The sequence below is a fragment of the Crocodylus porosus genome, unplaced genomic scaffold (genome assembly GCF_001723895.1).
Source record: "Crocodylus porosus isolate Cpor-Errol unplaced genomic scaffold, CroPor_comp1, whole genome shotgun sequence".
NCBI classification, from domain to species: domain Eukaryota; kingdom Metazoa; phylum Chordata; order Crocodylia; family Crocodylidae; genus Crocodylus; species Crocodylus porosus.
The window spans coordinates 69,877,168-69,894,902 of NW_017728906.1; the positions used below are offsets into that span (position 1 = coordinate 69,877,168).

The 17,735-nt window shown below is 39.6% G+C and overlaps 1 protein-coding gene across 6 annotated transcripts in view; it reads left to right on the top strand.

Moving 5' to 3' along the window:
• MID1 (midline 1) overlaps positions 1 to 17,735 on the top strand; it is a 384,302-nt gene that overhangs the window by 340,307 nt on the left and 26,260 nt on the right. For all 6 annotated transcript variants that reach the window (XM_019529341.1, XM_019529339.1, XM_019529338.1 and 3 more), the window contains 4 exons: positions 2,083 to 2,190; positions 7,874 to 8,022; positions 13,054 to 13,181; positions 17,354 to 17,497. In XM_019529341.1, coding sequence (XP_019384886.1) covers positions 2,083 to 2,190; positions 7,874 to 8,022; positions 13,054 to 13,181; positions 17,354 to 17,497 — 529 coding nt within the window. The remainder of the gene's footprint in view (positions 1 to 2,082; positions 2,191 to 7,873; positions 8,023 to 13,053; positions 13,182 to 17,353; positions 17,498 to 17,735) is intronic.

Genomic DNA, 17,735 nt, shown 5'->3' on the forward strand with positions numbered 1-17,735 from the left:
TTGGTCACTCCTCACATCAAGGTCTGTAACTGTGTGCTACCACGCTCCTGCGCAGCTGTGCATGATGCTCCCTTGAACACGGAGTGGCAGGGAGGGGGTGTGGATCAGGGATGAACACAGAGCAGCAAAGGGAGTGGGACACCACCCAGAAAGGCAGCAGGAGGGCAGGGGGAGGAGGGCAAGACCCAGAGCAGCAGGGGGGGAGAGCGGGGCAAGACCTAGAGTGGCGGCAGGAGGTGGGGGCGTGGGGCTGGGCCTGGAGCAATGTGGAGAGGACATGAGGCCAGTTGCTGGTCTCCATGCTTGCAAGCCCCCAGATCTGTACACCAAATGACAGGAGGCTGCCTCTGCCAGCAAGTGCCAGGAGTTTTACTTTGAACAGTTTGAGGTCCAGTTTCCCAGAAACCTCTGCAACTATCTCCTTGGAACTTGGCAGGCTTCATGCCCTCTGAAGGGGCTACCATCCCTGCAATTTTCATCCAAATCAGGCAAGAAATGACAGCGTTTTAGGCATTTTCATGATTCCCCATTATAGCCAATGGGCAAAACTTCGAAACAGCAAAACAGTTTCGATTAAATGAAATGGAGCAATGCTTTGAAAGTAAATGAAAGAATGGAATAAAACACTGTCCCTTCAAAATGGTGAAACGGACATCGAAACGAAATAATGGTGTTTCGCACAGCTCTACCAAATGGTATTTTAATATTAAAAATATATGTTTTATGAGACCATTTCCTTCTTTAATATTTGAAGACTATTGAATATGTTCTTAAACCTTAATTTTATGAAGTTTTTTGAGGGGAGTATGGGGAATTAGCTACATGTTAATGAAATCAGGCTTTTGGAAACAAACTGGACTAAACACAAAAGCAATTCCAATTAGAGGGACTTTTGCAAAATTGGCCCAGATCCAATTAAGCATAGGAGCTTAATTTAAAGGGTTTGAGGGACTTCTAACGTACTTAAAGATAAATGCAAATCTAAGGACCTTACTGAATTGGGGTCTTGGACTGTAATTTCCTCCTAGCAGGGAACTGGCTGTATATTTGTTTGTACTGTACTCTCCTGTGGTATATATACAATAGCAAAAAGATCAATCACAACAGCCTACTATCCTCCTCTTTAAGCATTTGGTTCTATAAAAGTTTGTAATAAACACATTTTGATGAATGGCTAGCGTTTCTCTCCAGTAATAAGTATAGTATCCTTTTCTTTCCAGCTTATAGGGGTGATACAGCAGCAATGATTATTGCTTTTCACACACACGTACATATGTCTACATATGTGTGTATTATGTGTGTGTGTGTGCGCGCGCGCACGTGTATATGTCTATGTATGTATATATTATGGATATATATATAATGTCAGAACTGGTTGGAAAGTTATTCTTTTGTCCTCCTTGGAAATGTTGACTTTTCATTGAGCAACTGAAAAGCTAAAAACTTTTTGGCTGAAAAACAAACACCTTTTTTGTTTGAAGGATTTCATTTTTTTGACATTACATCAACATTTTCCATGGAAAGCTCATGCTTTTTTGTCAATTTTTCCAATGAAAAACAGTTTAAGAAGAGATTTCTTGACAAGCCCTTATTTATTTAATACATGTGTGTGTGTTCAAACAAAATCACTTAATACTTCTCCTTACTGAGAAACAATGGCAAGAAATGCCAAACAGATGTAATTGACCTGTGTGCATGCATATATTAATAAGCTTTATTAATATTCTTTATTTGAACCCTTCATTCAGCTTGATCCTGTGAAGTGCTAAACACCTATAATAAAGGCCTGCAATTTTCACTTATATTATCTGGAATTGAGGTCACTCAAAGCACTGCAGGATCAGGCCTTATCTGACTTGTCTTAAAAACACCTGATGAGTTTCATTTTTTCTAGCAACATTTCATACAATGGCACAAGCAGACAGTTTAAATATTTTTATTTCACAGGTCCAGACATGGGAATGGAAGCAAAACACATTTTACAAAGCAAGTTGAAAAAAATGCAAGGAGATTAAAATAAAATTTAAATTAAAAAAAAAAAGGTAGCCAGAACTTTTCTAACTGAGATAACTTGTTCTGTAGGTAAATGCATCACGACAAGAAACAAAACTAATGGAGGAATGTGACCAACTCATTGAAATAATTCAGCAAAGACGGCAGATCATTGGAACCAAAATCAAGGAAGGGAAGGTAAGGATTCTACCAGGAAAGGTTATAACATGGGTCAACAGTGTTTCTTCATACTCTGTAACTTCTATGATTTGTTGACCTAATGTACTGTTAATAAATACTGGCAACAGTCTATTCATACTCCTTGGCAGCTACTGCTTTTAGGTGAAGAGAGCAACTGCCTGCTGTCAACATTCATTGGATAAACCATCATCATTTGAAGTGGCTTCTTGCTTACTATTAATCATGCTCTACACAGTTTTGATTTTACGGTCTTTATTTGATGTGATATTATGTATATCATTTTTTTTAACCCAGAACTGATTTCACTGTAAAAAAATAATGGGCTAACAGAAGCTCTGTTCAGATTTTCAGAGGTCTGAAGGCATTTGAGCATAGCAAGAATTTACTGTACCAATGGATCTGCTATCCTAAAGCACCTATATACATGCAGGGAGGCTGCTGTGACATGCTGTAATTGCAGCGTGTTGGAGCAGACTTAATTAATAGAGTCTGCCAGAACTTGGTAATTACTGTGATGCAGTAGACTCCAGCATCATGTATATTAGCATCCCTGTGCTCAAAAATGGCAGTGGGGGTGCTTTAACTAAAGCTTGTTGAATGAGCTTTAGTTAAAGCACCCCTGCTGCCATTTTTCAGCATAGGAACGCTGATACACATGACACTCTCAGCACTTGAAATTAGAGCAGCTCTCAAAGCCGGTCTAATTAAAATGTTCCCCCCCAGACTCCCAGAGCACCTCTATAAATGTCCCTAGACACCAGTTATCTGCACAGTTTTATTCAATATGAAATGTAATTATTTTCTTTACATATTTATACAGGACAAGTCTCCCAACCTGAAGAATTCATTTCAAAGAATTTTCTTGTTTTTTACAGGAAATGTCATGAGATTTTTGTTATCTGAGGGTGTGGCCAGACAGTTCTTTGGAGTATCCTTAATTTACCTTGCAGGAAAAGTAAAGTGGACCCACGATGCACAGCATTTACTCTAGAGAAAGTGCTGTATTCCTGTGTAAGGTTACTGTTGAGGTGGTCAGAAGTAATTTACACTGGAGAAAGTTGAACAGGAACTTTATACCTTGGCCAGGTACAGACATTACACTTTTACCTGTATAAGTGGTTGGAAACCAGTCTATACCAGTAACAGAACAGAAGTTCAGCACACATGGACTAGTTTAAAAATGCAAAACCTGGTCTAAGATTTGCTCCCCCACCAAAAGGCAAATGTGTGTTCTGTTCACTACTGATATAAACAATGTCACTTACTGAAGCCACATAAGTTAAATCAATTATGCCTCAGGCTTTTTGAATGTCTGTACCAAGCCCTTGTGTCTCCAGTTTTACTATAGAATAGTTGTGTTTGAGACAAATCAGCTCCCCCTTCAGCTATTGGCCAGGTACTATAATAGCATCTATTGAAAGGCAAACAACCAGTTTCAGCATTCCCTCTAAACTGTGTGGAGTGCATGGCCACCCAGGCATGCTCATGGGGTGCTGCCTGGTGTGCTTGCGCAGCTATGCACATTGTGCAGCTTAGAGGGAACGTTGCCCAGTTTGGCACAGCTGCTCATTTGTCAGCTCCTTACTAAAACTAAACTTCCAGTAAAATCTGGAGTAAAGTTCTTTGTAGTAATCATACTGTGTATATGCCCCATAAAAATAAAAGGAATGTAAGTTGAATACCACTGGTTAACTACTGCAATACAGTGGTTACTAGTGTAAACTGAATAAACAAGACAAAATTTAGAGTAGAGATGGGCAAAATATGGCCCATGGACTGGATCCAGCCTGCCAATTGATTGGATCTGACCTGTAGATGGGTGCCTACCAAATCACTAGATCCAACCCATGGGCGGGTGGCAGCTTCAGCTCTGGCAGCCACATGATGCCAGGTGGCCAGAGCTGCTTCAGGCATGGCAGGCACTAACTCTCTCATGGAAGCATGAACCTGGCTGCTGCCATAGCATACCCCCACCCCCAAGTCTGCACCTGGCAGCAGCCAGTCATGTCTATAGCTGCCCAAATGCAGCTGCCCCATCCTTCCTTCCACACCCAGAGTCCCAACCCAGAAGCTGCCAGCTGCATTTGGGCAGCTGTGGATGTGGCCAGCAGCTGCTAGGTCCAGACTCAAGGCAGGTTGGAGGGGTGCTAAACTGTGGGCAGATGGTCTCCAGTTGTGGGGGAGGGAGAGAGTGCATCATGCTAAAGCTACAGAAGGACTCAGGCTTCTGCAGTGGTCACAGTTCTGAGAGGGAAGGAAGGGGAGAGGGAGAGAGAAGTGTCTGGACAGCCCACCAAAACTCATTAAGTGTCCCATAAGCCCAAATAATAGCCTACCTCTGTTTTAGAGGCACACTTTAAAACTGGTGATCTAGGCACTTGATAAATCCAGAGGTACTTTACTTTTATTTCATTATTCTTGTTCTTTTCAGTAGATACTATTTATTTCTAATTGCCAAGGTAGCTGAAGAGTCAAACATAAACTCTTCTTGTGTGGGAAGAACTCCAAAAAGAAATAAAGTCAAGGGCAGATTAAATGGTTCACTTAGCTGTCAAGATATTCCAATTAACTTGAAATAAAAAAGCTTTAGGCAAAGGGATGATTTAAACATATTTGAAGACTACCATTTCCATTTGTTATTTGACAAAAGCTGAACTTCATTTTGTTAACCAAACACAGCTCATTTCAAGATGAGAAGACAGTCTTTTGTGGAACCTTCTTGGCTATGTTTCTGTACAATGGGAACAACCATGCTTTTATTAAAGTTAATACAAAACTTTCTGTTCATAAAGTATGCTCAACATATGGACTAAATCTTTAAAAGATCTCACTGAGCTAGACTCTGGGGTCAAATACCCCAGTGAAAATTTGTACTAATCCCATGGAATCAAACTGAGTCATTCCAGATATATACCAGCATACCAGAGGTCAGAGTCAGACGTTGTGATACAGCTATTCTCCCTGAGATGGACCTGTCACTATGCTGCAGCTCAACCCTTAACATATTTTATTTCTAATACTATCAAATGGATTAAATGGATTGTATGTAGTGGTCAGTCGTGCAGTAGGGGAACGGAAGTTATTTCTTTCCAGATTAATCATCTGGAACAGGTCTGGAACAGTCTGCCAGTGGAGGTGGTTCAAGCACCTACACTGAACACCTTCAAGAGTAAATTATCATGTACCTATGTTCAGCCTTTCAGGTTTCAGGGACAGACATTCAAAAAGGCTGAGCCTGAACAGATTCAATCTTTCCAGGTTAGTCTAACCTGGCTAGGCTAAATCAGTTTTGTAACAAAACAGACATGCCAAAAATGCAGGCACATGCCTGCAGTGGCCCAGGCTAGAAGCCAGGGGATGCTAGACCAGCCCTCCCTCCCCTTTCATAACACTGAACTGAGGAGGGCATGGCCAGGCCCTGACAGGATGCTGTGATTAGGGAGGACTTCCTAATCTCTCCCCTCCTAAACAGACCAGAAGGGAATGTTTATCATCCCTAGCTTAGTGTTTATCACCCCATTAAGAAAACAACAGAGGGACATTACCAGCTACCTCTTGATACTACCTTTGTTCCGTGTGCCACAGTCAGAGGTAGCCAGCATGTGATTTGCTAGCTAATGCTGAGTAGTGTCTGTGAGGGATGGGGGAATACCTGATTTGCAGAGTGTGGAGGGGAGGGAGAGAGTAGGCAGACACTGCTGTGCCTGCAAGTCTCTGCCAGATCTGCAGCCAGGAAGCAGACAGGAGGGGCCAGCCCTGCTGTGGAGCAGAGAGCCCCACCCAGACCACAGTGCATGCCAGGATGCTAGGAGTGCCTGATTTAACTTAAAACCAGCGAAGGGTCTGGGACAGACATTGCATAAACTGGTTTGAGCCAAATCACTTAAGTCTGATACTACATTCAACCAGGTTTATCTCAAACCGGTTCCAGCCATTATCAAACTGGTTTGTGCGCATTGAACATCTGTTCTATTACAGGTTTAACCCAGTTTCTGATCACTTAAAATGGTTTATGTGAAATGTCTGTCCCTAGCCTCACTGTCTGTGATGTTATATGCTGCAGTTGTGTCTCATCTTGAATGAACTCAGAGAATATGTTTTGCTGCCCATGAAACAGTCATAACATCTATAATCTCTCTCTCAAGTACACATGGACTATTTAAACAAACACTTTGCTTCTTAGCTATTTCCAGGTTACAGTGCATCCTTGAGAGAATTAGGGTCACAGTATGATCCCGTTATATTGTTAGCCCACTGGTTTCAGTGGGACTACTTCTATTACAAATTGTTCACCATCATAAGTACCGTCATAAATGGCTACAGAGTCTAGCTCTTAATATTTTGCAGGAAAGGATGCTATTAGGTTATACCAATAACAAAGTATACTAAAAATCTATTCTGAGATTATTTTTTCTTTGAGGAGCTGCTAACAAATGTGTGTTTCATTTGAATATTTGGACAAGCAAGCAGAGTAAATATCCAGTGACATGAATCACAATAGAAACGAGCCATTTTTCTCTTTTTATTATTTGTGTAATTGGAAAACATCAATACTAAAGGATTTTGGACTTGACTATTTTAAAGTTTCCTTAAGGCAATATTTTATGTTTGTTGTTGTATTTCATTGTCCTAAAATGGCCGCATGTGGACTCTCAACTTTATTCAAGATGCTTTACTCTCATCAGGTTTATATCTGGAATTAAAGCCAGAAACCACAATGTTTAGTGATTAATTAATAGCAACCTCAGAGTTTTTGTTATATTTTAATAATTTATTAAGTATTGATCCATCTACTCATTTCCTGATATTTATATAGCTTAATGGCCCTCTGGGGCCCGAAGTTTTTCTTTTGTTTGAACCCTCTCATGCTAGAACTATATGGTGGGAGTGGTGGTGATGATGACGATGTTATAGCAACAGGAAGAACTCTCAGAGCTCTCAGGAATCAAGAGGGCTCAGGAGCCAGCATTCACCCTAAAAGGCAGATTGATCGGTCCCCTCTCTAACATTCCTCTTCCACTACAGCGTCATGCCATGTGGATTTCCTAACTGCCTGTGTCCAGGATACAGACTTTCCTCTGTGCACTAGAAACACAGATCAGTTCTTCATTTTTAACTTTGCTTTCATCTCAGTAAATTCTCTCCATGGGACAGCAACAGGAAAGCATGAAAAGGGTGAATGGACATTGTCAGTAAAAGTGAAGCGTGTCATTTTACAGTAAGTAAAAGTGAAGTGTACTTTTAGCTGAGGTTTGTTTTTTGGTCATTTTTTATGTAAATCAACTCAGGAATAAGATCCTAACCTTGTAAGCTGCTTTTAACACAATTTTCATTACTTCAGGGAAATGGTTATCAAAATAGCCTTTAGTTATCATGTAAGCAGAAAGTGCCAGGAAATGACATTTCATCTGAAGGAAAATAGGCCAGCTGTACTTGTTTTGGCTCTCCCCTGGTGTTTTCTGTATGGCAAACGTTGAGGTAAAATGAACAAGTCTTTCCTCTTTTGAAACATTACATGGCCTTTACTTGGTTAACAAGGCAATGTCTGTCTTGTCAGCTAAACTATTCATCTTAGCACCGTATTTGCAATGTAGCTACAGGTTAAACTAAAAGCAATGGGTAAAAGCTAATGTCATTTGTGAGCACGTAGATATGACTGTTTTCTTATGTTTTTTTCAAGGTGGTAAGGTTGAGAAAACTGGCCCAGCAGATTGCAAACTGCAAACAGTGTATTGAACGCTCTACATCTCTCATCTCTCAGGCTGAGCAGTCGCTAAAGGAAAATGATCATGCTCGCTTCCTGCAGACTGCTAAAAACATTACTGAAAGGTAAAGCATAAGCTGCTGGGGAATTTCCTTCTGAAAGGTGCAAGAGCATAAATTAGTGTGGCTGATTAGTTATGTTTGGCCTCTTGCCTTTCTTAGTCCAGTGTAAATGCTTTCATAGACTAAGAAAGGGAAACAAATTGCTTTAAGCCTGTGACAGACTGTGGTTTTTTATTGTAATATTTCTATTTTAAATGTATTTGTGTTATAATAATAATGCTCTAGTTTTGCTGACTGTACATGAGGAAAGAATGGTTAATAGAGTCCTTGCTAAAGTCTAAAACTACCCACTTGCTGGACAGATCAGAACTACCTCCAGCATCAAAGGAATTGAGTAGCTAGTCATATTGATGCTTCACGTGGCCTTGGTACACAACCTTTGGAGGAGAACTGAAAGGTAGTTTTCTGAGGCAGGGTCATGGAGAGCTAGGGAAGGTCAGGAGTTAGTCCTCGAGAAGCCATAACTAAGCTGGATTTAGGGAGTACTCTGAGAAACCAAACAAGGCTGGTGGTCTTCAAGTGTTTCTCTGGGGGGAGCCATAAAAATCCCAAACTAACCATAATTTGCATTGCTTTGAAATGGTCAGGGCCTTTCTATGTTATCAAATCAAACAACTATTTAAAAAAGAAAGGCCTATTGCTTTAGGTATTACAACAGCTTTATCATCCACAGATGAATGGTGTTGTGTGTTTGTACATGAAAACCAGTAGGTTCTAAGTAGTCCAGTAATAAATACAGTGATAATTAGATGTATTTGGAAACTGTAATTCCTGCTTCATGGAAAAATTGAAAATAGCATGAAAAATGAAATTTCCTGTAGAAAGGGAATTCTGGAATGTTTCTGGGGCTCCCCACGTTGCTTGGCCTCACAGACAAGGGACCACACCACCTGAGGAGGGTGGGAGCTCCAGTTCTGGAGCAGCCTACTAGAGATTGCCCTGGAGTTGGGGCTCTACAAGACCTGGTTCCCTGAGCTACTGAGGAGTTGTGTGCATAGAAGCCAGGGTTCTCGTATTTTCTAGTTTATCAGCATGCCAGGTATCTTAATAAGGAGCAAGGCTTAGCAAGGAGACAGACTGGGCTGTCAAGATGTGAGCTTAAGAGGTCTTACTGAGGTGTTTGAAGTCACCCTGCCTCGTTTCTGTGTCAGTTTTGTAAAAACCAACAGTTCCATGGAACATTTTGATTTCCATGGAATACGGTTCCAATGAAAATGTTGCTGGAAATTTTCTAACCAACCTAGAAGTAATTTAAAAGTGTGTTTGTATCTTTGACAATGATGAGTAAAAAGTATGTTAGAAAAAGTAGGTAGTCCTGCCTCTCTCTTTGCCCAAATGTTCTTTTGTTATCTACAAGTTCACTTTAGATCTTCATTTAATTCAGCCCAGCATAAGGCTCCCTGGTTTTATCTCTTTTATTCTTCAACTTGCCTTTCCTCCATGACACTCCCTTTGCAGATTTGTAAAATCCCAGAACTTCGTGTTCCTCCACCTAATTTCTAATACAAACCAGAAGCATTAGACTGTCACTGTTCTTTGGAATACAAAATAAATCTAACCCTGAAAAGACTAAAGCGTGTTTTAATTTCTTCACTGTGAATTGGTCCCCTTGACACCAGTAGTAAAACTAAGCATGCTCATTAGACCCTGTAAATTTCGAACCTCAATTTGATTTTGCAGGGTTAGACCCCCCGCCCTTCTGAACTCTCTTTCTTGACTAGATTCTGACACACTTGTGGTCCAATTGAAGTTAATGGGACTATTTACATACTAAGCTACAATTCAACATGACCAAGGTAATAAAATATCAGCTTTTATGAATATGCTTGAACAACAATGTGTACAGATCTGATACATTTTAAATGTGTGTCAGGGAATATTCACAGAAAGTCTCCTTTAAGCTTGTCAACTTTCATATTTGCATCATAAACCCAATTGCAAGAGATGTATTCATCCAGTCACAGAAGAGAAATGACACCAGTTGACCTATGAGTCCAATCACTTTTTGCATATCATAGTTTGGTAGTTGTAGTTAGATAAATAACCTCCAAATCAATGAATGATTTCAGCTAGTAAATACATTTGAGAAAATTCCTAAGGTGCTCACAGGCATACTGTAAATGGAAAAAGAAGCTACGTTTGTTTGAAACAGAAGAATACTTTGTGGTGAATAAGTTATATTCTCGTGTGATGAGAAGCCCTATCTTTGCTTGTAGGGTATATATAGAAACTATACAGGGCCTTGAGCTCCAGCAACTGAACCAATTTCTTGAAATTATATTCATTGTATTTCTTCCAGGACACATTTCAAAATAATTGCAGCCTAAAATTTTCTGTCAGAAACACAATGGGTAATCATGCATAGTAAAGACTGTATTGCACAGGAGCTCTTAATGAGTTATTCACTATGACTAAAATTCATTTTCTCTTCATAAAGCCTTAGTAAAATAAGGCTGAAGCATAGGAAGGAGGACTGGGGAAAATGAAATGTACCTCTGCAAGTAGGGCCCACAGCATAGATCCTCCCTGCTATTAGGGCTTCAGCTGTGGGTCACCAAATCAACCTAAAATGGACCCTATCATACGTATTAAGAAAAGATTAAAATGATAGTAATTACACAACTTGATAGATTTGGAAGACAACACAGGACCCCATGTATTGTAGCTACCTAGGCACATAATCAGTATACATTGATGCAGCTAGTCATTCAGCTTACCTGCAGCCTCAGGTAAACTGGTTATAAACTTTCAACACTATGCTATGTAAAAAAGAAATATAGGACCCTACATGAGGTAACTACATTGGTACAAATTTTGTAAGATTGTAAGGATTTCCAAATCACCAGTTTTAGCATGCAGTGTAGGGTGGGGAAATATTCAAAGGCCTCAGCAGTCTTCGCAGGTCTATGTTGGGGTGGGGGGGTGGTATTCAGTCAGTCCCCCAACTCTCACTTATAGCAGGTGATTTCAGATGGCTCTCTTCATACTGGTGATGGCTTGTAATATGCTTAATGTAGATGTCCTTTGACCATTTGATGGTGTTGGTTACCATGAGGTGCTTCATCAGCTTCAAGTAGTGGCAGGATACTCTGCAGACTCTTTGGATGCTCTCATAGCTTAGGCCCCTTACTCCAAGTGCCCCAACAATCAGTGACTACACTGTCATGTCATACCCCCGCTCCCTTATCATATCTGCTAGTAGCCTATACACAGACAGTTTTCATTCCTGGGGTTCAGCAAAGCCTGTATACACCATCACTAGGCCTTAAATGTCATGTTAGGCAGGACTATTACAAACACCCTTTTCATAAAGTGCAGGTCATGGTGAGGTACCCTCAGAAGCTGGTCTGCTTAGATACCTGGTTCTGTCCTTCCAAGCAACATCAGTATAAGGTTTCCATTGATTCCATTGATTTCAGCCAGAGTAGGATCCAGAGGAAATGAATGTGACTTTTCCATTAGAAGCAGAGAGTTTAAGGCGACACTGCAAATCTCCTGCTAGCGAAAACTACAAGGATCTTCCCACTGTATAGCCAGTGCGACGGACACTTACAATTGAAGTTCTTATATGTGTCATTCACACTAGCATAATTGCTTGGGAATCAGCCATGTCCACAACAGAACCAATGCTGAAGATTGTTTAATTACAGTTTTCCCAAAAGAGGCCATGCTCAGGTTTGGCAAGATGGGTGCTGAAACAGATTTAATCCAGGTCAGTCCAGCTAGTGGCCTGCTGGCTCCATGAAGCCTGTGCATGTTACCCTACGGCCTCCAGGCTCACAGGCCAGGTGCTGCTCCTCTCCCACTTCTCCCTTTGCTCCAGCTTCTTCTACAACCCCCAGCCACTCAGAAAATCAGACAGTCCTGATTTAATCCACTCCTATTGCACTTTAAAAAAAAATCATGTGAAGTAAAGCAAGAAAGAGATTCAGAAAAATTCAGTTCTCAGGAGTAAAAGCAATAGGGTTTCAGAAGCTAAGTCTACAGCAAAAAAAATTGTTTTGGGAACAGTACTCTTTGGAGCACTCAAACTACTTTCATCTGTCATGTGTCATGAATGACAGACAAGTGCAGTTTATTGAAAACTGTATCTTTCTTCAAATGGAGGCAGTTAACTAATCCCCGATGTATAGCAGAAAGCTAAATCTCTTGGTTTAAGTAGATACAAATTCTCTTCTGAATCTCTGTAAACATAGCAATCCACTTACACTCCTAATACGATTGACATGCTTTGAGGTACTGAGCTGATAAGTTCTAAATGAAACATCCATCTTGGACCGAATTTTCTTGGAGGCAGGTGCTGAGGCGGGAGGAAGGAGAGGCAAACTCAAAACCCTGCATCTATAGATGTATGATGTTTGCTGGGGGGGGGAAATTACAGTTTTTGACATGAACTAAACAAGAATGAATTTCAGTTTTGAAAGGAACATTATTATTCATGCGTGCTATACAGTAAAAACCTTTCATAATAAGCTATCCTGACATGTTTGCCTTGTCTTTGTGCTGTACTTTATGGAGTTAAAATTAGTGCGACATCGCTAGCCACTGGAGAGGGTGATGGTTTCTACTGAAAACAGTTTTTGAGACAGAAGTGTAAGAGAATGCCTGGAGCAAAACATTATTTGTCAAGGCTGCAGTTGAGAAAGATACAGCATCTGTCAGGTTTGTTCAAAAAACAGCAGCAGCAACAGCAAATAAAAATACTACTAAAGAGTAGTTCACTAGGAGAAAAGAAAAGAAGAAATATTTTGTTTTTTAAACATATTGAAGTTTAATAATTGTTTAGTTAAGACGGTAAAGTAGTTTAACATGGCATAGGGGAGGCAATTAGGTAAGAGTCTCATCCTGCAGATTTTTTCATAAGACTAGGGACTATAGGACAGGGCTCGAATTTATTAGTGTGTTTAAAATGGTTGTAAAATATTACTTGGACTACTTGAGTTGCTCATAATGGTTATGGAATTGTAATGTTTATCAGACAAGAAATGTGAAAGCTACTGCATTCTTGTAGTAAAGGACCTTTTTTCATTATAGGGTTTCCATGGCTACCGCATCCTCCCAGGTTCTAATCCCAGAAATTAATCTCAACGATACTTTTGATACCTTTGCACTTGACTTCACCAGGGAGAAGAAGTTGCTGGAATGCCTTGATTATCTTACAGGTATTTTGGAAACATTTAATTCACTTGTAAAATGCTGCGGATAGAGTTGTCCACTTGGCCATTCCTCCTAGGCTATCCAGTAGTCCCCTTTATGGTTTATGCCTGTCGCAGATGGCAACACAAAGAGCGGGAGCAGCCTCTACAGGTAATGGTTAGACAATAGTGGAATGGGTAGAGCTTTGACTGGGCCCCAACTATGGATTGGCCAGCATAGTTAAATGAACATGAAGGGGAATATAATCTGAGTTTTGTGAAGGATGGACACATAATACCTGGACCAATGTAGAAATAGACACCAAATTCTAACTCTATAGGTCATAATTTGTGTTATGAATGACGCTGTGCACTGATTTATATTCAAAGTACTTTACAATATTGAAGGACTCCCATATTCAGCCAGATGCAATTCAAACTACTAGCCTTTGGGAATCAGTTACAAGTAAAGTTTCCTGGTATCAACCCAAACAGAATGTTTCGCTAGTAAAAGACTTGGAAAAGCTCGCAGTGTTCAGGGTTGTTAAATGTGCAATTTACTTTGTCCTAATATAATGGGTTGGTTCTACAATCTTTATTTAGGTGATTTGATCAGGGCTTAACACATGCTAAGGTAAATAAATGCATAATTCAATGGAGTACATCAGTTTTGGTGGTGCCAGGGCACCCCTAGGAAAGACCAAGAGCAATGTATAAGCTTCTGCAAGGCTGCATCAGGCTCAATTGCAGGAAAAACTCCTTCAGTCAGGGTGTCCAGACTATGGAATAAGCTCCCTCCAGTGGTGGTGCAGTCACCTACCCTGGAAACCTTCAGAAGGAGACTGAGCAGTTGTCTTTTCCTGCTTAGTGCAGGGGGACCGGACCTGATGATCTACAAGGTCCCTTCCATCCCTTATTCAATCTATGTATCTATGTATCCATACTAGTGGTTCTCAACCTTTTTTGGCTCCAAGACACCTAGATAACTCTTCTGAGCAGCAGTAGCTCTTTTCAGCCTACCTCAAAAATGAAACTATTTATTATAGCGCTTACCTCCTCACATAAGAGTTGGGATGAGGGAACTAAGCACTTATCATTTCATAAATGGGCCTGGCATGTGTGGGGAGAAGGAACAATCATTTCCCTCCTATCAACCTGTGGCATGCTTAGAAGGATTTCATGGCACTCGAGGGTGTCATTCTCCGTTTATAATCATTGCTGTATACAGAAGAATTTTAACACAAAAACTAAATCAAGGAAATGAGAAGTTAAGGCAACCCACATCTATGCCCAGTTTTTTGGACATTTCCTGCTGGATGACTGATGCATCGTGTCCCAGTTTGATTAAAGCAGAGTTTTTAATCTTACCCAGACAAGCCAGCCTTTAATACCTACTTCCCCAACCTCTGTGGATCTCGTTTTCATCCTGCCTGCTACTCAAGTCCATACTAGATACCATCTTTAATTCAGACCTTTCTGTAAAAGTTTTGGCTGGGCAAATCCCAGTCTTGCAAATTCTTTCTTCTTTTCTTTCCTATGCATGCAGCTAAAACTCTTATTCCAGTTCTCATTATTTTATGCCTCATATAGTGCAACTTCCTTTTCTCTGACTTTGACAAATGCAGTCTTTCCCTTCTGATATCATCCATGGTGCTGCTGCAAAGATGACTTATGAAGCCTATTACTTTGACCCTGTCACTGAGCTCTATGCATCTCTCAACTGCTCCCCCCAGTTCTATTGTATTGAACTGTCTCCACTTTGAAAACCCCTCATAGCCCATTGCCATCCCATCTCTCATCTTTTATTCAGTATCAAAAGTTCAAATCCCACCTCCAAGTAGCCTGATCATAGATTTAGAATGTAAGCTCCATGGGGCATGACTTGTTCCCTCTTTGATGTCACAAAGCACATGGTTATCCTAGTCTCTGATTAAGGTTCCTTTGCACTATGATAATGCAAATAAATTATGATTATGATAATTTATAAGGATAAATCTCTGCCATTGTGCTGTGTGCACTTAGAAATCTAATGCTGAATTTTGCTTTCAGAGTTTTAAATTACTTTAACAGATGTATGCAAGAGGCAAAGATTTTTGTGGATCATATCTTTTCTATTTATTCTTTTATTGAACCAACTGGATAGTTGGGATAGACCTAGACAAGCTTTTGAATGCAGTGCATTCTTCTTCAAGTGACTGCATTCAATAAGTTGTTTACATCTGTCCCAACTATGCAGTTGGTCCAATAAAATATCATCCACAAAACTCCTTGCTTCTCAGTTATTTCCTGGACAAAAACACTAAAGCATTACTTCAATGCTACTGTAAAAGACATAAAAAACAGTTTTAATAGTGTTCCTTGCACATCTTCAGTGTTGCGTATCTATTATTTTAGAAAATTAAAGGTGTTTAGGAAAGTGCTCATATATAATTTACTTTGAGGCATGGCTAAGTAGATAATAAGTGTATAGGGAAAAGAGTAAGACTTCCTGCTTTGTGTTAAATCATTCTGTGATCCCAGAGCAGTGTAATATCTATATTCTTCTGACTTAGAAGAAGAAAATGTAGATTGGTATTTTGAAAGTTACTGAAGGGAGCTAGCCATTCAATTCATCTTGAAATTCACCCACAAAATTTTTACCCAGAGCTTTTTACCCTCCAAGTACAACAACCTTAGTCTTCCAAGGGCTGTAGGTTGCTGACCCCTGCAGCTTAAATTTTTATTTACTCTTTGTCCAAAGACACTGTTTATGGGCCTCTACTAGGATCAGGATTCTGTTCTGTTAGGCACATAAGTGAAATAAAGATACAAGATCCCAACTGAATGCATCCCACAAAAAATTAGAGGTCGAAGATAAATGGATCAGTTAATTCCTTGTTAATGACATTTTTATAAACAGAAGAACAGAAAAGATATACCTTTTCTAAAGAGAAGGAAAAGCAAAGCATAAGCCAAGATACTATAGCTAAAAATCATTTTTGATACCTCTAAAAATTGAAGACAGCAATCTTTTATATTTGAGCTTGTGGTAGCAACACTTTAATATGTGACTCACTCTTTATAAATCTGTTAGTACACACTTTCTAAACTACATTGCTGTCCTTTTCGGAAGATGGTTCCCTTTTTCTTTGTTCTGTGTTTATATTCCCCTTCCCCCATAAATGTTCTTTTATTTTTATTTTCATCCCTTTTTGTTAATATCCATATGTCCTAAGGGCCTCAGTTTGAAAAAATGCACTCATCAGCTACAATATGTAAAGCAACATAAATCATGGTCATAACATGAAACATTTTTGAACATTGCCATGTGCCTCCCAGTTCACTTTTCACATAAATGAAAAATGCTGGAATCTTTGATACTTGAATATAAACATAACAATGAAGGGATAAAATATAACAATATTTAACGCAAAAAATAAAACTAATGTTTTACAGAAAAGGTTTTGCAAGAGAAATAATCTTCTTTACATTGATTTCTTAAAGTAAAAATATATGCTTGTGAAGATCTGAGAACTGACAGCAAAAGCGTGAAAATTCAGATGATTGGGTCATTTTAGAAGGAACTTCCTCTACTTCTTTCAGTGACCCATTCTGTAGCCCAGAGGAATAGTACTATTATTCTTTGTATTTATTATTTGTGGTATGATAACTTTGGAGCACTAATTAAGGATTAGGGCCCCACTGGGGTATATACTGTAAAGCGCTCAGGAAAAAAGATAATTCCTGTCCCGTATGTCTACAATGTAGGGTTTCACACTACCAAGGAAATTACATAGGCATTAAAGTTAATTGGGCCCCATGCCAGCCTATCCACTCAGTTCTTCTGGCACTAAGACCTAGTTATAGTAAGAAAATGCCACAGCTTTGATTCTGAGTGAAAGAGTAAGAAGTCTGCATAGCAACTCAGCATGTCACATAAGCAGAGATAGTTACCCAAAAATAATGTTTTCAGTACCACTGATCACACTGAGGCAAAGCCACCCTAAAGTTACTGTGATATAAGAGGATTTGGCCCCATGTGTGGTAGCAGTTTTTAGCATGTCACCAATGAATAAGCAAAAACTTCTGTCCAAAAATGGCACAATACTGTTGTAAGGTCCTTTCTAGAATTACCACTGTAGTCTCAATGGTAACAGGGAAGGTATTTTACCTACTGTGTCAGTCAGCTCCCTTCACTAACACTTCTTTATTTTTCACAGCTCCAAACCCTCCAACCATTAGGGAAGAACTCTGTACAGCTTCTTATGACACAATCACAGTCCACTGGACATCGGATGATGAGTTCAGTGTGGTCTCATATGAGCTTCAGTACACCATCTTCACTGGGCAAGCTAATGTAGTTAGTAAGTATAATGCTTATCTTCTGCTTTGCATATGATTTTGAGTTAACCAAGTGCCTTCAAATATAAATATACACAGAAGTCAAGAAGAAAAAGAAAGCAATTAATGTCCATGATTTTTATGGCTCAACTTCTATATTTAAAATTCAAAATGCAAATAACTTTGGAAGGATTTTTATAGTTCATAAAGAGAGAGAAGGAAAATCATTATACCTGTTAAATTACTACGTCACTAGAGACT